This window comes from Pelodiscus sinensis, chromosome 1 (genome assembly GCF_049634645.1).
Source record: "Pelodiscus sinensis isolate JC-2024 chromosome 1, ASM4963464v1, whole genome shotgun sequence".
Classification (NCBI taxonomy): domain Eukaryota; kingdom Metazoa; phylum Chordata; order Testudines; family Trionychidae; genus Pelodiscus; species Pelodiscus sinensis.
The window spans coordinates 13,995,265-14,019,900 of record NC_134711.1 but is presented as its reverse complement, the minus strand read 5'-3'; the positions used below and the strand labels follow the sequence as shown (position 1 = coordinate 14,019,900).

The window sequence follows — 24,636 nt, the reverse complement described above, 5'->3', positions numbered from 1 at the left end:
ACTACCTCATCAACCTTGTCTCTTTAATACTACAGTACACAGCTTTTAGCGACATGGCTGTGTCACTACAGCTGTGTCACTAAAAATCAGGCAGTATAGCCAGTGTTTATTGGCTCTTTTGCTGACAAAATGCTTCCACAGCCAGCAAGTAGCATTAACTTTATTGGCAGGACAAAGTGCTGTTCACACAGGCACTTGTTGGAAAAACTTGTCTTTCATGGACAAGAGGGTCATTTAACACCTCTGAATGACAAAAAGTTTGTTGTTCAGTTGTCAGGATAGACTTAGCCTTAGACCATGATACACTACAAAATTATGTCAATTTAATTGATGCTGCCACACAGCTACTACAGTTACTAAATCACGTGGGCTACGTCTACACTGGCATGATTTTCCGAAAATGCTTTTAACGCAAAAGTTTTCCATTAAGAGCATTTTCGGAAAAGCACGTCTAGATTGGCAGGATGCTTTTCCGCAAAAGCACTTTTTGCGGAAAAGCATCCGTGGCCAATCTAGACGCGGTTTTCCGCAAAAAAGCCCCAATAGCCATTTTCGCGATCAGGGCTTTTTTGCGGAAAACACTACTGTGCTGTTTACACTGGCCCTTTTGCGCAAAAGTCTTTTGGAAAAAGACTTTTGCCCGAACGGGAGCAGCATAGTATTTCTGCAAGAACACTGATGATCTTACATGAGGTCGTCAGTGTTCTTGCGGAAATTCAAGCAGCCAGTGTAGACATCTGGCAAGTTTTTCCGCAAAATCACATGATTTTGCGGAAAAACTTGCCAGTCTAGACACAGCTGTGGATTCTTGCATCAGTGATGCATGTTCTCACCAGGAATGCTTGTATCCATTGTATTGTCAGTGTGGGGCATTGTCGGACAGCTCCAGAAAGCCAGTGATAGTCATCATAAGCAATTTGTTGATATAATTACATCGTGACTCTGCACTGCTCAGGGAGGTGCTGTTATTAAATGGGTGTAGAAACATTTACATCAGTAGAAGCCAAATTTAAGTGACGAACACTTCCACAGCTAATTTGAGGCAAGGCAGGTTACATTAACCTACCCCGTAGCGTAGACCAGGCCAAATGCACTTAAAGTGACTTAACCTCCAGTGTGGATCCACTGGTAGCCAGTACTGGCATAGTTGTATCCCCATTAGGATGGAGGCATAATAACTATTCTGGTTTAAAAACCCAGCCCTCACCGAAATAGTTGTTCTGGTACAAATATGTATGCAGATGAGGCCTAAAAATGAAAATCAAGCAGAAGCATTCCTTGCTTTTAATTGAAGCCTGGTGTCCAGCAATGTTCCCGTAAAGATTTCCCATCTATGGCGGAATAAATTTTGTCCTGTGCACCAAGACATATGCAGATGTGTACCACCAACAGAAACACATGCTGCTGACTGCGGTCAGCTGTGGGCACTCTGCCAATCAACTGGGTGGCTGTCCAAGTGCTCTAGGGCTGTGTCTAGACTGGCAAGTTTCTCCACAAAAGCAGCTGCTACATTGCCAGCTGTCTACATTGGCTGCTTGAATTTCCGCAAGAGCACTGATTTCCTACTGTCTGAAATCAGTGCTCCTTGCGGAAATACTATGCTGCTCCCGTTCAGGCGAAAGCTTTTGCGCAAAAGGGTCAGTGTAGACAGCCCAGATTTGTTTTGCGTAAAAAAGCCCCGATCGTGAAAATGGCGATCGGGGCTTTTTTGCGCAAAAGCGCGTCTAGATTGGCACAGACACTTTTCCGCAAAAAGTGCTTTTGCGGAAAAGCATCCGTGCCAATCTAGACGCTCTTTTCCGCAAATGCTTTTAACGGAAAGCTTTTCCGTTAAAAGCACTGGTGGAAAATCATGCCAGGCTAGACGTAGCCTAGGTGTGTTCTGCTGGTCTGAAAGGGGTTGTCTTTGATCCACAGCCTGAACTTTACTTAAGATGGCAAATCCTTTTAGCAGAGCTGGGGGCATGGCAGGAGGCAGCACCTGACCCTCATTCTAGGCTGCGTGAGGACAGAGCCTGCATCTTCTGCCTTAGCACTGCAGGCCCTAGATTCCCTCCCCTCTCCTGAGGAAGTAGGGTGGGGTGTGCCCCGTGGGCGCACTGCAGGCAGCGCACCCTAGGCTGGGGGAACACGGCCCTGGGGGGGGGGGGACCCAATGCCACCAGTCTGCCTCACTAACACCCAGTTCTGGAGCCAGGCGGCGGCGCTGGCTGGCGCCCTGCGCCTGGGGCAAGCACCCAGCCCGGGGGGCGGCCCGCGGCTCCAGGGGGCCGCGGCAGGCGCCAGCTCGCGCCGCGCGCCTCAGGGGACCGCACAGGGGACGGGTGCACAAAATGGCGCCGCCCTTGCGTTCCCTTCCCCCTCCGAGAGTCAGATCCCGATCCCCCCCCCTCCCCGAGACCTGCCCCGCCCCGCCCGGCCGGCAGCGGAGGGGGAAGAGTCACCTCGCCGCCCTCTCCGTTCACTACCATGAGGCTGAAACCGCTCCCCCTCCCCCCCTCCCTTGGGGCCCGCGGCCGCCGCCGCCGCCTCGGCGTGGCGTGGGGCTGCGGGCCGGCCTCGGGGTGGCGGCCTGCGGGCCAGGCTCCCTCAGCCACCACGGGGCGCGCTGTGGTGCGCGCAAGCTTCCCCCAGCAGGTGGCAGCGGGGTCCCAGGCGCCGCTGAGGCAGCGCCACACGCCCGCCGCCGAGCGCTGCTTCCCTTGGCGGTGGTGGCGGCGGCTCCCGGGAGGCGGCCGGCGAGCTCCCCGCACGCAGCCGGGGCTTCCCCGGCACCTGGCGATCTGCCCCCCGCAAAGTTTGGGGTTGGCCCCGGGAGGTGGGGGAAGGGAGCCCGGAGCCAACTTGTCCCAAATCCCCGCTCCGCAGTTGGAACTGAAATCTCCCAGCCCCGGTTTATTTTTGCTGATTAAAGGGACGGACCTTGGTCCTGCGGCTGGGTGGCTGTATAGCCTCCCACTCGCTCTGTGCCATCCCCTTTCTCCTTCCTTTCTTCCTCCTCCTCCCTCCTGCCCACACCATGGAGTTTACGGAGAGGAAGAGGAGCAGGAAATCCCAAAGCTTTAAACTGATCAACCAAGGTAAAGTGGTGCCGGTGGGGGGTAGCGTGGTGTGTGACTTTTTGTTGTTGTTCATTTGTCTCTCCAAAGGACTTTCGGCTCAACGTAGCTGGCTTTCAAAGGAGAAGAGCAGGGTGTTATGAAATGTATGCTGCTTTCCCTTCCCTCTGTCTCCTTCAGTGTCTTTCTGTCTTTATGATTTAACTCCTTGGATTTGTTTTTAAACCCCCTCCCCAATGACAGCACGGTTTTCAAGGCAGATGGTCTCCAAAATAAAGTTGGATCGTAATTTCCTTGTAAACCCCGAGTTAAAAAAACGAAGCAGGAAATTAGTAAAATAATGGTACTTGGGGAACAGAGAAGAGAGCCCTTTCGGTATTCAACTCCTGTAGGGTTTTTTCCCCTGTTGATTGCGCACATACACGTATTTCAAATAAAACACTAATAGAGGTTGTTTTTCTTTTTTAAAAAGGCAACGCAGCCAATTAATTGTACAGAGATAAGGAAGAATTCCTGTCATGCAACTTGTTCGCTCATTATGTATTTGCTTTACGAAAAGAATAGGGTGATTTAAAAGGGATGGTAAAGACTTGTATTTATGTCGGGGGGAAACAGACCTTTCTGTTTAGATCTAAAAATCGTTGATGGTCATTTTCACAGGTGAGCTTTACAGCCTTAGTGTTTTATTTAGGTGGGGATGTGGACTGCTACTCCCACTGATTAGATCTTTTCCTCTCATTGATTTGACTTCCGTGTTTTAAAGTATTGAACTGAAATATCTCCATGAAAAGCTGTGTGTGTCCAGCATGCTAAGTTCAAGGCAAGTGACTTCTCTGGCATAATGTTACACACTTTTTCTTTAATGTGTCACACTTGGGCACTTTTAGGCATCCCTCTTCAGTCACTGTTGGATGAAAACAAATGGGAAGCAAAGGAATTTAAACATGAAAATAACTTTCGGGAAGCTAATGAAAAATATTCATTATGAGCATTGGACATAACATACTTTCTTAATCTAGAGGAATACTGTACTGTCAGGTCAAAATTGGCCAAAAATTAGTGTAGATTTTATAAAAGCAAGTATTTGCAAACATAAGGTCAGAAGAAATTAATCTGGGATTTAAAGTTCAAAAGGAAACTTTTTGAGAAACAAGTATTCTTCTGCACTGCTTATAGTATAAGCACTAGAACAGTGGTTCTCAATGTGTGGTCCATGGACTCCTGGGGGTCTGCGATAGTACTCTAGGGGGTCCACAGAAAACTTAGGAAAGGAAAAGTAAGGATTGGGCCACCACATGACTGGAGCTTTACGCCAAGTGATCCTCACCTGGGGCGTGCACACACTCTCCCCCCCCCCTTCGTTCCCACAATGGACCCCAAACCTTACTTTTCTTTTCCTTTTCTCTCCCGGGGCTCTGTGCCTGGCCAAGGGCAGAATGCCAGGGCAGGAGCTGCCTTTGGCCTTGAGAGCCCCCTTGCAGTATCCTCTGTGGATGGGCAGGGAATGAAGCAGCACAGATCAAGGGATGTGCTGGTTGCCCCTTCATGCCACTCCCCTTGGAGGTCCATAACATTTTAGCAGATTGAAAAGGGGTCCGTATGCTCGAAAAGGCTGGGAACCACTGTGCTAGAGTATGAGGATCTGAAAGTGAAACTGATTAGTTTGTATTTCCAAGTTGAGAAAACTGTTAGATGTGCAGAATAACTCAAATAGTCAAAAGTAAATTAATATTTTACAAGCATTTAGTCTTGACATGTCATTTGTAACATAGATTAATAATTTTGTAATAATACTTTTAACTATTTTTCACTGGTGATTTAGCTTGTGTTTCACTTGTGGGTTAGCTGTTTTTTGTCTGAGAACCCTTCTAAATTATAGAACACTAACAACACTAAATGCAATTTTGGAAAAAGTGGTGTTTTGATTCAGGGAGAACAGAGAAGATAAAAAATGTATTTTAGCAAAGTAAGATTCAGCTTTTATGTATGTCCCTCCTCATTTCCTATGCAAATTGATTACAAAGATCATTGAGTATAAATAGGTGTTTCCCTGCTACTCAGCTTTTGCTTCCTGCTTGAGTCATTCACTGTCAGAGTTTAATGTTTACTGTGAAGATATTGATAGTGATTTCAAAGCCTTGGACTAGGACATTGCAGACAAAAGAAGGGGGCCAAAGGAGACACCCACTGTATTGACTTATATTATGTAAATTATTGTCATTTTTACTGTATACTGTACACCCTACATCTTCTTTCATCCCACTGAATCTCAAAGCAGTTTGTCATCATAATGAAGTAATTCAGACTACTGTATATATAAAATTGTGTATTCTTCCACTGAAATGCAGAAACTGATACAGCAGTCAAGGACCAGTGAAGAGTACCATATCTAACTGGAGACATAGGGGAATTTTTAAAGATATCATGCAATCTGGGTGTCTAAGCCAGGAGTGGGGAACCAATTTTGGGTTGGGGGTCACTGACCCGCAGAAAAATCAGTTGGGGGCTGCACACAAGTTGGGGGAGAGGAACCCTTCATTGACGTTGTCTTTTTCCTTCTCAGTCAGGGATACTCCCCACATTTTCCTCATGCACCAGAACTTACGGGGGGCCAGCCTGGTAGATGTTGTGTGCTCCATCGCTGCAGTGTGGTAGCAGGGGGGCTGGAGCATCACTGCTGACTCCCCAATACTGGGGGGAAGGGGAACGCTGAGCCTCAGGGGCTGGACCCAGTCAAGCTGGGGGCCCCCCGGGCCTGAGGTTCCCCACCCCTGATCTAAGCATTCTGAATCTGTGCCTCACTGTAGTTCTTAAGCATTATTACACACTTTTGCCCAAATTTTGACAATCTTCACCAGGAGGAATAAAAATATAGGAAAAAAAAGGTAAATGCTTTTTTAAAGAATTCTCATAAAAGAGACTTAGCTTTTCCCACTTCACTTCCTGGAATTTTATTTTTGGTCCCATGTGTCATGCAACTTAATTCTCCTTCATCTACCTGCCCCAGTACAATAAACCAAAACCAATCCTCCTTTCTTCTGACTCGTCTATCATCACTTACTTCCTCATCATTCCTTCCTTATGTTCGCAGTCCTCATCCTTTCCTTACAGCCCCTCCTGCCTGTCATGTTGCTACTGTATTATGTGTGACTTTGGTTTCCTGATGGAGAGCGTGTCTTTTTTTAGATAGTCACAATATTGTCTTACAAATAATAAGTAACAATAATGTTTGTAAATTATGGGTCTTTTACATCTGGACCTGATTATTTTGTCGGAGGCGCAGGTGCCTTTCTCAAAAAAGGAATGAACATAATACTCATTTTTGTTGTGCCTTTTTTCCGAGTATCTCAAAGCACTTTTCCATAAATTTAATTAAGGAAGCCTCACAACGCCTTTATGAAGCATGTGAATGTTTTAAAAACCACTTTTAAAGAAGGAGAAACAGAGACACATGGAATTAAAGAATCCTGTCCTGGTGAAGTGCTTAGTGGGCTCAAGTCCTATTAAAGTCAGTAGGAATTGAGAGTTGCAACATCTCCCAAAAGCTTCTTACTACCTTATTCTTTAGTTCAAAGTGATTTTTCTCAAGGTCACACAGTTACGGTCACGGTCACTGTCACATTGTCAGTAGTAGAGCGAGAGTTAGAATCCTGGTGTGTTATCTACCAGTATTCCTTGTTGTAAAAGTTACTCTCTTTTTGTGTGCATGTAAATAAAGTAGTTTGTTTTTACTACATGCACACTTGTAGTCCGAGCTCAGACTACTTATCCAAATTGTATTTCATTTGCAATAAAAAATGAGTGTTTTTATGACGGTTGTGAAGATCAGTTGTCATGAGTCAGTACCCGTACATAGCTCTCAAATCTAGTCAGATAGGAATTCAATGGCCAAACGATGTCAGCGACTCAGGATCAGGCCACAAAGTTAAAAATGTATCCCATAATGTATATCACTAATTTTGTTTTGAGATAAGGTGTGAAAGTTTCCCTTAGCCTATAGGGAGGTAAACTTACATTATACATTTGCTTTCCATCTGTAAAGCAAGATAATAGTCATCTGTGGAATAATTTACTGTGAAAATGAACACGGTAATTTACAGCAGGCATATCTTATCTCTAAAATCAGAAACTTTTCAGTTGTCTTTGGTGTGAACAAAGGTTTTTAGGAAGTGCTGATGCAGGGCACATTTTTTATGGTTCATGTACATGGAGTAAACTGCAGAGGTATTGATAAATGATGTAGTAAAGCAAGGGTGGGAAAACTTTTTTGGATTGGGAACCTTTTTTGGGTCAGGGGCTACTGATCCACAGAAAAATTAATCGGGGGGCCGTACACAAGTGAGAACCAAAATGAGAAGCCCCTGACTGAGAAGGAGTAAGACACTCCCTACATTCCCCTTGCACACTGGGGAGGCCCACGCTAGTATATTTTGTGTGCTCCAGCCCTGCAGGTGGGTGGCAGGGGAGTTGGAGCGTCAGCGCAAGCTCCCCAGTGCTGAGCCTCGGGCCTGATCCAGGCAAGCTGGGGGCCTCATCCAATCCTGGGGCCAGAGATTCCCCACTCCTGGGCTGTGTTTAGACTGGCAAAATTTTCCGCAAAAGCAGTTGCTTTTGAGGAAAAACTTGTCAGCTGTCTACACTGGCCGCTTGAATTTCCTCAAGAACACTGACTTCCTACTGTCTGAAATCAGTGCTTCTTGCGGAAATGCTATGCTGCTCCCGTTGGGGCAAAAGTCCTTTTGTGCAAAGCTTTTGCGCAAAAGGGCCAGTGTAGACAGCTCAGATTTGTTTTGGGCAAAAAAGCCCCCATCGCGAAAATGGCGATCGGGGCTTTTTTGCGCAAAGGCGTGTCTAGATTGGCACGGACGCTTTTCCGCAAAAAGTGCTTTTGTGGAAAAGCGTCCGTGCCAATCTAGACGCTCTTTTCTTCAAATGCTTTTAATGGAAAACTTTTCCGTTAAAAGCATTTGCGGAAAATCATGCCAGTCTAGACATAGCCCTGTAGTAAAGCTTTAGCAATGTATTCAGTGGTCTTTTTTACAGGTCACTTGAGCTCTATTTTTAAATTTTTTTTTGTTTGTTACAGATTATCATCACGAGGTATACATGATTTCTGACTACAGCAATGATGTTAATGGGGAAACCAAAGAAACACAACCGGTTTTTTTAGGTATGGCATTGTGTCGATTAATTTCTGAGCAACACCATAGCCATTTGCAATTAAGGTGCAGTGCAAGTATAGGAGGTATATACCATTATTTAATGTGACATGGTTTTACAGGACTTTTTATTTTTACAAATTGCCAATATATCCTTTATTAACATTGCTAAAAGTTGTAGTTTCAGACATAAATGTTTATTAGAATCTACAGAGTGCTAATTATCACTCACTCTCAGAGCCAGATGCTGACTGGGCAGTTTTGCAGCTCTCTGTTCACCCCATTTACATTGCATATTCCCTGGCATGCTTCACTGGCAATAGTTTGTGTAATGGGGGTATTACATCTTTGACATCTGAATAACAGAAATTCAATTTCCAGGAAGGTGCTATTTGTTTGGTATTGCTTCTGCCATAGGTAGGACAGAGAATTAATGTAATGTCTTAATGTAATGTCCTTTCACCTCTGTAGCCTGGCTGCTAATCCTGCCATCGCAAAATTGAATTAAATCAACAGTCAAAAATGTGTAAAGAAAACAGATAAGTAATGTATAGGCTGCCTTAACTCTTAGCTTGATAGAATTGGTTATCACTGAGCTACTCATCATTTTGGTGGCTGTGTATTCTTCCTTTTACATTCCACTCCTGACTTATCTGTAGTCTGATCTTGAGAGGTTTTGAGCCTTTGCAGAAAAATTCAACTGCTTTATCCCATGGACTTCAGCAGGACTTGAAGATACTCAACACATCACCTCATTAAAGACCTGGGCAGCTGCCAGTGAAGTCAATATGAGTCTTTCAGTTGATATCCATGAGAGTTGGATTTGAAAGCAAATACAGTATCTCTGATCCTGAATAGTCCCATTAAATTCACATGAGTAAAGGTTGTCAGGTTCAGGCTCTGGGTCAGATGTTTGAGTCGGTAAAGCCCCATTACTGTCTGGCAGATACTGACAGCATGTCTGTTTTAACGCAAAGATGTTAGCTCAGAGATGAGCATGCAAGTCCTTGAGAGGATTGTACACTATATATTGCAGACAATACTGTTGCATATAGACACGATGGCTTTTAAAAAGTTGATTGCATACATAATTTGTTTTCTTCAGTCTTTGTATTTTATTATCTTCAAAAAAATGTTGAAGTATATTGTGAGGTATCTCCTATCTGAGTCTTTTTACAGTTCTTTTGACTTGAAATTCATGCTCTATGTTTGAAAGGTTAATGTGGAAAACTAATTATTATCCTGGTAGCCAAATGTGTGATGAGACATTTGTCTGTGTAATTAACAGTGAAAAACTTTTATAGTTTCATAAAATCGAATGTCACATACAGTATGCTGTGTACATTTGTTTTGAAGAGGTGTCCAAAACAGAGATGTTTATGGCTGATATAAAGTGGAACTGAAATGTACTGTAATGCAGATGTCTGTGCATTTTACAACATTTCACATTGTTAAATGAAAGTCAGCAGATTAATAACTTTATTTTGTCATGATAAAATGAGTTATGTGTACTTGGAACAGTGGAACAATGCATACGTTTCTCAGTAATTCCAAGAATATATTCTGTTCCAGGAATAATATCCTTCACAATTTATTCATACAGAAAAAGTTGACTTTACGTAAGACTATGAAGTTACTTGTTAGATTGAATTGAATTATATCCAGGTATGATTTTTCTGAGGCAGCAGCTACTATAGTTTAGCTTGCAAAAGGGTTTATTTTATATAGCTGTTTTTCAGATTGTCATAACCAAAGCCATCTCTTAATTACAGAGAATTGGGGTGACTGCTCCAGTCCCTACACTTTGGAGGGGGGCCACTGTTAGTCTTAGAAGATATGGACATGGGAACTAGTGATGCGGGTATTGCTACAGACTGCAGCAACCCCATGCTTCGAACTGCCAGCACCAAGTGCCCGAGTTCCTGGCTACTGGCCCTGTGTGCCCAGGGATCTACTGCAGAGTGAGACTCCCAAGCTAGTGAGGGCTGATTTGTCCTGGGGCCTGCATTCCCCTATGGATGGCCCCGGTTATAACTATGCAAAACATTCACCTTTATGACTGAGATTTACTCTGCTTGATATCTGCCCAAAGGTGACTTCGCCTCTCTTTTTTAGATTTATAAGATTAGAATGGCCATACTGGTTCAGACCAATGATCCATCCAGTCTAGGGTCCTGACTTCCAGCAGTGACCAGTACCAGATATTTCAGAGGCAATGAACAGAACAGGGCAATTTAATGAGTGATTCATTCCTTGTTGTCTGGTGCCAGCTTCTGGTAGCCAGATGTTTAGGGACACTTTGAACACCAGAGCACCTTGGCTAACCACTGGTGGACCGATCCTGCATAAATTTATCTAATTCTTTTTTTTCAAGCCAGCTGTACTTTTGGCCTTCACAATATCATCTGGCAACGAGTTCCTCAGATTGGCTGTGTGTTGTGTAAGGTAGTACTTCCTTGTCTTTGTTTTAAACTTGCTGTCTATTAATTTCATTGGGTGACCCCGGGCTCTTGTCTTATGTGAAGGGGCAAATACTTCCTTAGTGACTTTCTCCTCACCATTCTTGATAATCTAGTGTATCTTTTTGAGTGAGGGCAACCAGAACCATACATAATTTTCAAAATGTAGGTGTACCAGGAATTAATATAGAGGCATTTTGATGTTTTCTGTTTTACTATCTGCCCCTTTCCTAATGGTTACTAGCATTCCTTATTGGGGATGGGGATTTGAAGCCCACTTTCCATTAAAAAAATAATGTGACTTTATTTATTTAGCTATATATTGAACAGCCCTCCAGCTGAAACATCTAGCTATAGTTTAATAGTTGCAATGTAACATGTAGTTCTGCTCCAGGGAAAATGGTTTTGATCTGACTGATTATAAGATTTTCAAAAGCTTATACCAAGCACACACAATTAAAGGGTGGGGGTTTTCCTCCTTTGCTAAGCTTGTCCAGGGCTGACACCTGTGTCCTGCTCTTATTGAAGTCAGTTTTAAAACTCCCACTGATGGAAGATCTGACCCTCAGGTCAGATCCTTTAACTTGCTCAGCTGAGATGGATGCCTGCATCCACGTGGACCTTCGTTAACTTCTCTGAGTTTCCATGTGGACTGAGGGTTTGGCCCATATCTTTGCAGGATTGGGGACAAAATGTACAATGAGAAAATGATACTATGCCAGATTTAAATAATTTAGTTATAAAGTGAAATGGCTATTCTCAGCTACAAAATAGGGCAACTTTCCAGTTGTTTTGGTAAACCTATGATCTCATAGAAAACACCCTCCTCATGCCTTACTTTCCCAGCCAAAGTACTTCCTTCATCTAGGGCAGGGGTTCCCAAACTTTTTGACATGGGGACCAGTAAATCTATTCACGAGCTTTTGGAAGACTGGTAACATTCATTTGCATATTTGCATATTCATTAAGCAAATTATGAATATTCAAATACGTTGTTTATGGTCTTCCCAAAGCCCCCAGTGCCAGCTTTAACAAAGCTTTTGATACGGTCACCCACAATATTCTTGCCAGCAAGTTAAGGGAATATGGATTGGATAAATGGTCTGTAAGTTGGATAGAAAGCTGGTTAGACCAGGGTTTCCCAAACTTTTTACTTTATTTGAAACCTGGTTTTTCTTAGTACTGTTTTTTGCAGCCCAAAAATATAAACGCATATGAAAAATGAATAAATTTTCAGTGTTTCACCCGGCTGCATCCTCTGCCCAGCCTGGGCCAGGGCTTGGGGGGACCCAGTGCCGCATAGGCACTCCAGGAGGCGGGAGTAGGAACAGATTGGGGATAGGCTATCTGGCTAGGAGGAAGGGTGCAAGGAGGGGTAGGGTTGCCAGGTGTCTGGTTTTGTACCTGATAGTCCGGTATTTGAGGGTTCTGTCCGGGAAACAAATTGAGAAAATACCGGACATATAAAATGTCTGGTATTTTCTAATTAGGTATGTTTTATTATTATTAGGTGTATCAGTCCTTAGCTGCGAACTGCCTGGCTGGTAGATGTGCTAACGCTGCATGAGTGTGTCTACCAGCCAGGCAGTTCACAACTACTCGATGGAGGGTATGGGGAGGGGGCAAAATGGAATCCCTGGGGCCGGACTCTCTCGTGTGCCCGGGTCTGCATGTGCCACGGTCAGCCCCGCTTCCCGCCGACCGATTCGCGCCCCCCTACCCCGCCTCCCGCTTCTCCTCCCGATTTCCCCCGTCCAGCCCTGCTTCTGCTGGCTGGTTCCCTACTGATCTCCCCCAGCCAGCCCCGCTCCCCCTGACGATCCCCCCGACCAACCCCACTCCCCCCCCACGCCCTCCCAGCTGGCCACTTCTCCTCCCGATCTCCCCCGGCCAGCCCCATTTCCGGCAGCTGCTTCTGGCGGCTGATTCTGACGTCCTCCTCCTCCCGATCTCCCCTGTCCAGCCCCTTCCCCCCCGCCAGCCCTGATTCCACCAGCAAGTCCCCCCCCCATCTCCTCCTCCCAGCCCTGCTCCCCCCGACCCCCTCCCAGCCGGCCGATTCTCCCCTGCTTCTCCTCCAGATCTCCCCTGGCCAGCCCCACTGCCCCCGTCCAGCCCTGCTTCCAGAGGCTGGATCTCCTGTCCTCCTCTCGATCTCCCCCGGCCAGCCCTGCTTCCACCGGCCACCCACCCGGCCTTCCCCTCTCCCCCCGATCTCCGCCGGACAGCCCCGTTGCCCCCAACCCTGCTTTCCAGCGGCCGTTTTCCCCCCCACACACACATACACCTCCTCCCAGCCCGCCCCGCTCCCCTCCTGGCAGCCACGCTGAGGCCTGGTATTTTTTTCCCATAGTTTGGGAAATGCTGATCTAGGGAAATGTGCACAGAGCAGGAGAGGGCATGAGTTTGGCAGTCCTGTTTCCACCTTTTTCTACTGAATGGCCTTCATAATTACATGCACTTCAAAGCCACAATTTGGTGACATGTGAAGAGGATTACTGCAGAAACATTTGAAGTTGAAAGTTGTGTTTGGATATGGAAATAGTCCTAGCAGAGGATGATTGCATGTGTTTATGCTAGGAGAAATTTACTTTCTTTTGACCACACATTTATAAATCAAATAGCGTGAATATGTGAGTTTTGGCTGGCTCATTAGCAATGTACATAAGAAAGAATGCACTGCCCATGCCCATGTGTGTAGTTGTGTGCTTTAAACTCTCTGGTCCCCTGAAGCGCTTTGAATTAGTCCATGTAAATTCTTCAAATATGGCATCTGAATTTTCCTGGCCTTTGTACAGAAAGGCAGCATTCTGGTGATGATTTGAATGGAAGAACTTGAATGTTTTGTTGCACTTATTTGTAATTCAGCAAAATCTTGAAACTATATCAAATAAAAGGAAAAACTGACTAAATTTGGTAAATATTTCCCACCTTTTTATATAAAATAAAAACTGGGACGTTAAATTTGTGCTAAGAGAACATTAATGTTGTTTGTTTTATCTGTGCACTGAGTAAGGAAATGCCAAAGCAAAGGATGAATGTGTAACACTAACACTTCTCTCTTTTGTCTGTATATATATTTCCATAGAGATTTTAATTTCATGATCACATCATTTCTCAGCTACTGTAATATAATCATATATGTTTTCTCACAATCCTTGGTAGCAAAGTGCATTGTTCTATATGCCATTATGATAAAGGCAGTCTGTATCATTAATGTACATGAAAAGTACACAAGTCTAAATGCAATCACAATATACTACATACAAAGTATAACAATAAAGAAAAATAGTAAAACCATAGCGGTGAAGTAGAGGTTTAGAATTAAATTACAACATTTTCAGTGCTGTTTCATTAATTCAAGTTGCTATAAATACACTGTTATTACTTAATACAGTTAAATATTTTGCACGTAGAATTACACATGTGTTTGTTAGTGGGAGAATTCAATTTGCACTTGTTTTAATTTCAAGTATTTTGATGATTCTCAAAGCAGTATTGTGAATTCTGTACACAAATTCTCACTATTAAAGAAACAATTTAACATGATTTTTAAAGAGAGCTCATCCATTCCTCAAAAAAAGTGGTATCTGAGCTTTATTAAGTTAGCTGGTAGTTAGGACACATGAAAATTACAAATTAGTTATGCTTTGGCATAAAAGGGATGCAGTTGAACAAGAAATAATAAAAAGTATGTTTTGTAATACACCTTGGTTATGAGCATTTCTTTGAAAAAATGTTTGTGATATATTAAAATAGGGTCAGATTTTTCCACTTTTCCTCACTGTTCTACAATAGGGCAGAACCAGCCTTGGCAATGTTGAAGCCAGTCAGATGGGAGATGCACTGATTCGGTAGAGACAGATTTTGCAGCTGTCCTCCCATGTTTATTTCGCCACTCAAGACCAAAGCTCTCTTTCAACATAGCAGGCCCCATGGACACGCTGGGATTGCAGGATGCACAATTACAGACCCATATTGTGTATTAGTTATAAAATAGGCTCCAATTCAGCAAAGAACCAAAGCTCATTGCAATTATTATTATTGTTTGTATTGTATCACTGAGGAGCCCCAGTCATGGACCAGGATCCTATTGCACTAGGCATTGTACAGGCACAACAAAAAGACAGTCTTTGCCCCACAGACCTTACAATCTAATTATAAGGATACAAACATACTGATTTGAGGGAACAGAGTACAAGGGAACAATGAGACCATGTTGGTCAACATGAAATGCTGTGTTCCCTCCTGCCTAACTGTTGTCAAGTCACTTTAGGCATCACAACAGCCTAATTTTCATGAATAGTTTCATTCAATTTGATATGACTGGATATTATGTTTCTGAAGTTACGCATGTGCTTAAGTACTTTGCTGAATTGGAGACATTTTATATTTCTTTCCTAAATCTTTTTCGTATAGATGAACATATAATTCCAAGTGGCATTGTCTTAAATGTATTCTGAGAGGAGGATTGGTTAGATCAGTTTCTTGATCTTCTTCATTTCTCTTGCATACGATGCTTGATTTTTTTTTCTTTTACCAGTAAAAAATAGACGCTTCTTATTTCAGAAGTAGTTATGAATATTTCCTTCTTACTAATGAAATGTAATGCCTACTTTTATAGCTACTATCTGCACAAAACATATATATTCATTGTGCAATCGGTAGTTTCATACATAAAATTAATACTTAAATGTTGCTGAGAGCATTAAAGTATGTAATTATTATTTAAATGTGCTGAATTTATTTGAAACTTACATTTTTCCTGTACTAATTTTCTTTTTTTCCTCATATGACCTGTATTTTAAGGCATCCAGAAATTTGCCTATATCAGGTTATTCAGATATTAACTGTTTTAAAATTACTGTCTCATTATTATGAAATTCTGTGGACCAAAGGACTTAAAGTTAATGGGAGCTATTTTGTTGATTTCAGTGGGGAATGGAACTGTCCCTCCTAGGTAACTGGCTCCTTTCTTTACAGTTTGATCCTACATCCTTTACTCAGATGAAACTCCCATTGATGTCAATGTCTGAATAGTAGTAGATTCATAAAAGGATAGTGTATTTGAAACAGTTGTACCCATTGTTGTTTCCTTCAGCAAACCAAACAAAAAACAACAAAATTAGTATACATAAGAGCTTTAAAAACAGTATTAGGAAAGCCAAAATCAGAGGAGTTTTTTAACCATAGATATCCCAGCCAGTGCTGTATTAAAGCGTGGCACAATACATGGCAACTACCACTTGATTGTGTGTTTAATTTTTATTTATTTGTTGTTTTGTAGTCCAGCACCTAGACAGTCTTTAAAATCACTAATCTCTATCAATTACCATTTTTGCTAATTTACAGTGATAACTGTAGCTCTGTTTTCATTAGGAGATGAAAGCCGGGAAATTAAAAAACAAATTACAGGGATGAGAAGATTACTGAATGACAGCACTGGAAGAATCTATCAGCGAGTTGGCAAAGAAGGAGAAAAACTGAAGGAAGAACCCCAGGATTTAGATACAGCATGGGCCCAACGCCTGACCGCCCTAGCAGACTCCCAGGCGAGCCTCCATCCTTCTCAGAGTGGTGCATGGAATGAAGTATCACCTCAAGCTAGCCATTTTTCAGGGCAATATGGGACTCGGTCTAAAACCTTCCAAAATCAAACAAGAGCTGCAGGATCTAATGGTATGAATTAGATTAGATATTCCAAATACCATTTTTACTATACTAAATATCTACCTGTGTTCAGATAAATATGGTATAAATAAATGACTGATAAATGATACTTCATCATTAGCAAAATGAAATTCAGTTATCACTTTGAAAAACTGTGGATAGGGGCATGGTGCATGCTGATCCCAGAGGTCTTAGTTTTTAAAGCGGATTCTTAGTGGTTGGGTATAATATTAATATTTTATTCTATAGACTTTATTCATGTATTTATTAAAACCATTGTTACTGAATTCATAGCTCTTTACAAGGCAGATTTTGTCACTCATATTCCCGTTGAGTAACACAATGAAGTAAGGATGTAAGCGACTAGTCGACTACCCAATAAGTATATGCCATCAAAGAGAAGCAGCAAAGCACCGGGGGAGCAGGAGCCAGTGCTGGGGGGGAAGCTGCCTTAACAGCTGGTTCCTCCCAGCACTGACTCCGCAGGCAGGCAGGGGTGACAGAGGCATAGTGTGGGGAGCAGGTGCGAGCCAGGCCAGCTGATTCCCAGCTCGCACCTGGTACCCCCTGCTGCAGCTCTGCCTTTTAAATGTATTAAGAACCTCTAAGCTCTTAATACATTTAGAGGCGCAGTGGGGTTAGCTCCCTCCTTATCAACTAATCAAGTAGTCGATGGAAATTCCATTGACTACTCGATTAGCTGATCAAATGCAACTTAATGTCCCTACAATGAAGTCTAGCACAGGGAGATCAGAGGACTGGAACAAAATTCAACTCATTGTGAGTAAAGGTGGCAGAATCAGGTTTAAATCACTTTTTACCTTCAGACATGAAATTCCATTGTAGCCATGATCTAAACTATCAGTTTTTTTTCAACATAGAGCACATGCACATGTAGGCTTTTGTTCTTATGGGATCATTAGGGTTAAATTGTGCTTTAATCTGGAGCATGTTGTCTATCAGACTTCCAATATAGGATTGTTTCTGAAGTGGATGTTCCAGTGTTTTTAAATATATTTTTTCCTAGAGCTTTAAATGTCACAAATGAGCTTTCTCTACTCCAGATGTGGGCAATAATTTTTGACAGGGGGCCACTCCAAGAATTTGGACAGTGGTTAAGGGCCGCACTCTTCCATGATATTAATGGAGGAGGTACAGGGTCTTGGATGGAGGTTAGAGAGAGTTTGGGTGAAGGAGGCAGTTGTGACCTAAGACACTGAACTAAAGCGCAGGGGGTTGGATTGTGAACTAGGGCAGGGAATTGGGGTACAGGAGGGAGTGCAGGGGGTTAGGTTGTGAACTAGAGCAAGAGGTGACTGCGATCTGGGGCAGGGGATTGGAGTGCTGGATCTGGGAGGGGGTATGGGTGCAGGCGGGGGGCAGAGGATTTGGGCATGTGGAGTGGGGGGCAGGAGTCCGGGGCAGAGGATTGGGGGAGGCAGGCTCTGGCCAGGAGACTTACCAGCCATTCCTGAATTAGCCTCTCTGCCTGCCCTGTCCCTGCACAGGCTGCTCTGTGAACAGCTATGAGTTCCTTGTGCTTTGTGGCTGCTTCTTATTGAAACTGGCAGCTCCCATTGGCCAGTTTCCTAAAGCTTTTCCCCCTCCCCTCCGGGCTCAGTTTTTGAAGTGACACCACCCCACAGCCACATTTCTGAGTGGTGTGCAGGTAGGGCAAGGCAAGCAGGGATTCTGCCTGGGGCTCCCCGCTATGTCCGCAGGCCGGATCTGGTGTCTTGATTGGCTGAATCCAGCCTGCAGGCCTTATTTTGCTCAGGCCTGCTTTACTTCCTTGGAAGATTCTTCCATCATCTGCTAGATCTTTCTGTCAGAGAAATTTCCCTGATACTCAACCTGAATTACAAATTTTTAATTTAAAATTCTGAAAATTGTGAGCTTCTATCCAAAACCAGTGTCAACTAAATTGCAGTTGTCCCCACAGATATTAATAATTGCCATAGAATGGTATCTCTTGTGTGTCTTTATATAAGGACACACATATATTCACCATTGTAGCAGATGCAGAAATTATTATTGTTGTTATTCCCTCCCTGTGCTGTACTAGACCTGCATTCAGAAGCTTAGGCATCAGTTTTCTTGGATTGACTATATCCCTGTATAGACAATTATTGGACTCACGTACTGGGAGATCTAAAGAATGGTGTTATAATAACTGAGGTTTTGTGGATATCTTTGTGTTGGTGTGGCAGTACATTTTTGAGGTATAGCAACTTAGGGTTTGTGGGCCTTGCAGGATTTTGTTTTTAAGGAGAGATTTGGAGGATGAGTGCCCTGTGCAAGGGGATAGGGTGGGAGTTCCAAGTGTAGAAGACAGCACAGACAAGAGCGAAAGAAGAAGATGAAAGGGTACAATGATTATTGAAACTAAAGCAAAGAAATAACAAGGTCATGATTACAAAGCAAGGACCAGATCCTGCAACACTGAAGCCAGTGGGAGCTTTGCTTCGATCAGGCCTTAAGGTGCTAATCCTGACCAGGATGGGCGAATTCCTGTGCTCATTTAGTGCCCCATTGCTTTTAGTGGAAGTCTGTCTGGCCGCAAAGATCTGGCTTAACATACCAGTCCTGCAAATGCTCATGCATGTAAGTAAAGTTTTTATATAATCTGGGCCAAAATTACTTTCTGAGATTTTTTTTTTGTAAATTTCTCTGTTTCGTTGGAGGATCTGGAAGCAATATACCATCTTAATTGCTTTTTGGTTACACACAAATTGTTTTTGATAAATTGTACTCAAGTGCTTTTCAAGAATAAATTTGTTAGTGTAGTAATGTTATTACACCAACATGATTTACTGTCATCAGATCCATTTTTAGGGAGAACCATCCCAAAATACTTGCTGATTATGCAGAGAGAGAGAGTCATCAGGTGATGTATTTGTGTCACCTCCATCATACAAGCCAGTATCAAATTCACATGCTGGCTTGCCTCCAGAATGGTGGGAGATGGCTCTATAAAGACTCCTCCATAAAAATAAAAAGTCTGCTCTCTTTTTAAAATTAAAAATTGATTTATAGCAAGTGTAAAAAGTTGCTTTTGTTCTCTAAAAATGAAAACGCTAGTGTTTGGAACAATGACTGGGACCATTCTACAAGATGTTTCTTACTCCACTGTTGTAACTGATTAGAAGAGAGATGATGGAAGAAAAATAAAAACTCTTCATGAATATGTATGAAGCTGGCAGAAATCTGCTTTGATTTGAAATACTGGTGATCTCTTTTCCCATTTACAATACATATCAGAGATTTACATGGGTAATTTCTATCAATACTAATGGGAATTATAATGTAAATCCCACATGCCTCAATGGGAAAATAGACCCTTTGGTTTTTAGTCAGGGGCTTCTGTGCCTTCATTAGGAATGTATTATATTTGTAACAGGAAAGAGGAACAGGTATTTACTGGCAGTATTTGCTTAGTCAAAGTTTCTACATTCTCAAGACTAATACGTAAATCAGAAATATCTACTCTTTCAAATGTTATTTGTTTGCTACGCCCCTGCAATATGCTTGATGCTGTACAAGCGAGAAAATAAGACTGGGGCAGTCCAAGGAGATTGTTGTTCAAAGAATTAGAGTAGACAGGATGCCTTGGAGAAGCCCAGAGAGAGGGTGACTGAGGTTTCTTTTATTTTTGTTGTTTTAATTGCTGGTATTATAACTCACTTTTTGTGGACACCCATTACAGCTGTTTTCTTGCTGGAGGTGGCAGGTAGCTGTGATGTTGCTGCTGAATTTTTATACCAAGCACTTACACATTTGGAAGCTGCCTTGAACCTAATTTATTACTGATATCTAAGTTAAAGTACCAGTGAAAGGTTTTGGTGGATGTTTCTTCAGGGACTTAGAGGGCTGGTTTACACTGGGAACTTATATAGGCATAGCTCTGTCTCTCAGGGAGTGTGAAAAATCCACATGCTTGAGAGACATAGCTACATAAGCATGGTCTACGGAGGGGAGTGAGGTTAAGATGACCTAGCTAGTGCTTCTTAGGCAAGTGGTTTACCTATGTTGATGGGAGAATACCTCCTTTTGTCATAGGTAGCGTCTACATTGACACTCAGCTGCATCAGTTCAGATGTGCAGCTGTAACATGTCAAATGTAAATAAGCCCGGAAGATATACAGAGGCAGTGGCACTGTAACAATTTAAGTGTAGATGTACCCTGAGTGATTTGCCATAACACTAAAAATAAAAATCTTCCTTATGTGTTGTTTTTGTAGCTCTAACCGTGGCCTAAGCACTTTATGAGCAATTGGGAAGATGAAGTCCCATTCCTCTCCTCAAAATACCTTAAAGCTAAATCTATACTATAAAATTATGTCAACCTAACTTATGTTGGCATACAGCCACTGCAGTTATTAGTTGGCTCCTTGTGTCACTGGTATGCATCCAGACTAAGAGCTCTTGTGTCAATTGTTTTGCCAATGTGGGGCATTATAAGACAGTTCCTGAAAGCCAGTAGCAGTTGACATATGCAATGCAGTCCAACACTGCATTGACCTAATTACATCGAATTTGACATTATGCCATTGAGGAAGTGGTGTTACTGAATTGGTGTAGAAAGGCACTTAAATCAGTGGGAGCTATGTTTAAATGAGGATGCTTCTACAACAAGGAAGACACAAGGCAATTTACATTGACTAAATGGTGTAGTGTAGACTAGGCAAGGGGTCAAACTTGGTGGGCTTGTGCTAAGTCTGTAATTCCCTTCTTGATTGTTTCTTTTTTTTTTTAATTTAAATTGGGACTTTCTTCCTAGTCTTCAAAATTGCTTTTTACATTTAACCAAAACCTAATTGCTATCTTTAGGATTGCAAACAAAGACATAAAACATGACTCAAGTGTAACTGGTGCAGTTGTGTTTGCTAAATAAACAGAAAGCCTGAAACAATAGGTCTCAGACATGAAATGCTCCCATTATTTCAATATGATATTAATAGTAGATTCCCTGGGGGAGAAATTTAAATGGTAATATTCTTAATTACTTTGCTGATGGCAATCAAAATATATAAATAAATAAAGGAAGGATCATATTGTGAAAGGCTGTCCAGTCTACTGTGAGTGACCTCACACATTGGTACCACCAGTGGGAGGCTCTTGGGAGAATTATCACTATTTATTTTTCCTTCAGTCTGCTCTTTGGGGGTGTCACACAAAGTAGTGTGAGACTGGAAAATACAATTCTTCAGTAATCTTTGATTTCCAGTCTTTATTTTGATTTTTTTTATGGGAGATTGTTGTTTAGTTTTGCCAGTACAGGCAGTCCCCGGGTTACGTGCAAGATAGGGACTGTAGGTTTGTTCTTAAGTTGAATCTGTATGTAAGTCGGAACTGGCGTCAGCCGCTGCTGAAACTGATCAGTTTCAACCGCGGCTGAATCTGGACTCCAGTTCTGACTTACATACAGATTCAACTTAAGAAACCCAGGTGTCCCCAAGTCAGCTGCTGCTGAAACTGATCAGCGGCTGATTCCAGGAAGCCTGGGGCAGAGCAACTCTGCCTCGGGCTTCCTGTAGTCAGCCGCTGGTCAGTTTCAGCAGCGGCTGACTTGGGGACGCCTGGGGCAGAGCAGCTGGGGTGCTGCTGGGTTGCTCCAGTAGCGCGGCTCCTCGGCGCTACTGGAGCAACCCAGCAGCACCCCAGCTGCTCTGCCCCAGGCGTCCTGATTCAGCCGCTGCTGAAACTGACCAGCAGCGGCTGAATCAGGATGCCTGGGGCAGAGCAGCTGGGGTGCTGCCGGGTTGGTCCGGAGCAGCGCTGCGGGACCAACCCGGCAGCCCCCAGCTGCTCTATCCCAGGGGCAGGCAAGAAAAGCCTGGTCTGCTGGGGGGGGGCACTGGCTGCACCCCTCCCCAGCAGACCAGGGAGACGGGGGTGGCGGGACCGCCCAAGTCCTCCACGGCTTTGCTCCGTCTCCCTGGTCTGCTGACCTGGGAGACGCGGAGCAAAGCCGCAGAGCACGCGGGCAGCGGGACAGTCCAGGCGCGCCGCGGCTGTCCCACTGCTGGCGTGCTCCAAGGCTTTGCTCCCCGTCTCCCTGCAGACCAGGGAGACGGGGAGCAAAGCCGCGGAGCACGCCCGCAGGGGGACAGCCCAAGTCTGCAGCCCAAGTCTAATCCCTGGTTTGCAGTGAGACGGGGAGCAAAGCCTTGGAGCACGCCCGCAGCGGGACAGCCCAGGCGCGCTTGGGCTGTCCCCCTGCGGGCGTGCTCCGCAGCTTTGCTCCCCGTCCCTCTGCAGACCAGGGAGACCGGGAGCAGCTTTTCTCGCCCCGGAGGATGGGGGCGGCAGACCGCGGCGCATCTGGGCATCCCGTCGCTCCCGTCCTCCGGGGCGAGAAAAGCCCCGTTCGTAACTGCGGATCCGACATAAGTCAGATCCGCGTAACTCGGGGACTGCCTGTACTTTTCTATGGGAAGGCCTAGAGTTTATAGCACTTTTGGAAGAAGGCATGCTTAGGAGAGACTTGAAGGAGGAGAGAGGTGAAACAGTGGGCCACATCAGAAATGATTTTCTAGGGATTGGGAGAAATGAGGATGCTCTTCACAATAAACTGGCTTGGCTCCATGGAAGCCAGTGGAGCTTTACCAGTTTACACTGGCTTGAGGTTCTGATCCAGAAGGTCAAGCTGAAACTAGAAAGTTGTTAACAAACAGGAGGGAGTTCAGAGGAAGACACCAATAGTATTTGAGCCTGGAGGGACTTCTGAGAGAAGATTAACTGATTAATTGTCTGCACTACCACTCAGCAAAACTTATGTTGCTCGAAGGTGTTAAAAAATTCCCCTGAGCAACACAAATAACAGTAACATGAGTGCTAGTGTGGACAGCGCTGTGTGGGCAGGAGAGTATATCTTGCCAGCATAGCTACTGCTACTCATTGGGAGTGGTTTAATTATGTCAATAAAATAAGTCTTTCCAGTTAGCACAGAACAGCGACACACGAGATCTTACAGCATCTCAGCTGCTTCGAGACAGCTGTGCCATTGTCAGGTATCTAGTATAGATATATCCTTAGACTTCGGCTAAATGATAACTAAAGGGTATATGATAAATCTACTAGGGCATGTCTACAGTACCACCCTAGTTTGAACTAGGGTGGTTAGTGTAGGCAACCGGAGTTGCAAATGAAGCCCGGGATTTGAATTTCCTGGGCTTCATTTGCATATTGCCGGGCGCCGCCATTTTTAAATGTCCGCTAGTTCGGACTCCGTGCCCGCGGCTACACGTGGCACGAACTAGGTAGTTCGGATTAGGCTTCCTATTCCGAACTACCGGTATACCTCATTCCACGAGGAGTAATGGTAGTTCGGAATAGGAAGCCTAATCCGAACTACCTAGTTCGTGCCGCGTGTAGCCGCGGGCACGGAGTCCGAACTAGCGGACATTTAAAAATGGCGGCGCCCTGCAATATGCAAATGAAGCCCGGGAAATTCAAATCCCGGGCTTCATTTGCAACTCCGGTTGCCTACATTAACCACCCTCGTTCGAACTAGGGTGGTAGTGTAGACATACCCCTAGTCAGATTGGAGAAAAAAATAAACAGTGGTACTTACCCAAGGTTCGCACACTAGGGATTTCCTAGTGTAAGTGACTAGTTGATTATGCAATAAACATAAGTCGACTAGTCGGCAAAGGGGGGGGGGACAAGAACCGGTGCTGGGGGAACTTGTTTCAAAGCTGGTTTTCCCCAGCACTGTTTCTACAGTGGGCAGTGGAGGCAGAGGTGTAGTGGGGGACTGGGCGTAAGCTAAATCCTGACTCGCCTCTAGTCCTAGGCACCACACCTCTGCTTCTTAAATGTATTAAGAGCCAGCAGTCAATGGACACAAATCAGATATATGTAAAGGGAACATACAGAAACCTGTTGGGGAACACTTCAGTCTACCTAATCACTCTTCAAAACATCTCCTAGTGTCTGTCTTGTCACAAGCCAAATACACAGAGAGGCATTGGAATTACAATTCATCCACAAATTCAGTTCTCACACTGATGGCCTCCTCAATCGAGATAATGGATGGCTGGGACATTATCAACCTAACATTCAATGAAGGTGCCAACAGCTCTTTGTCTGTGTGGATTCTTGTGTTAGTACCCTTCCTCTCCAATTGCTATCCTATGATCCTTCTCTGCTTCTTTTAATTATCCAATCTTTAGGTGCTTATAGATGACCTGTTCTGCCTATTTGGTTTTCCCTTTGATATTTTCATACCCTCTGCTTCTTGTTTCCCACCCCCTTCCATTTTTCCCTTCTCCCCTATTTATTTTG

General features: G+C 43.9%; 1 protein-coding gene across 3 annotated transcripts in view; it reads left to right on the top strand.

The window, feature by feature from the left end:
• Positions 1–2,417: 2,417 nt before the first annotated feature.
• Positions 2,418–24,636, top strand: part of BEND7 (BEN domain containing 7) — a 72,124-nt gene continuing 49,905 nt past the window's right edge. For 2 of the 3 annotated variants that reach the window (XR_012903142.1, XM_006117112.4), the window contains exons 1-3: positions 2,420–3,080; positions 8,146–8,229; positions 16,057–16,356. Coding sequence is in view for 2 of the 3 variants with exons in the window: in XM_006117112.4 (XP_006117174.2) it covers positions 3,020–3,080; positions 8,146–8,229; positions 16,057–16,356 (445 nt within the window). In the remaining variant the exon portion in view is untranslated. Of the gene's footprint in view, positions 3,081–8,145; positions 8,230–16,056; positions 16,357–24,636 lie in introns of all 3 variants that reach the window. The other variant, XM_014570483.3, reaches the window with a different exon arrangement.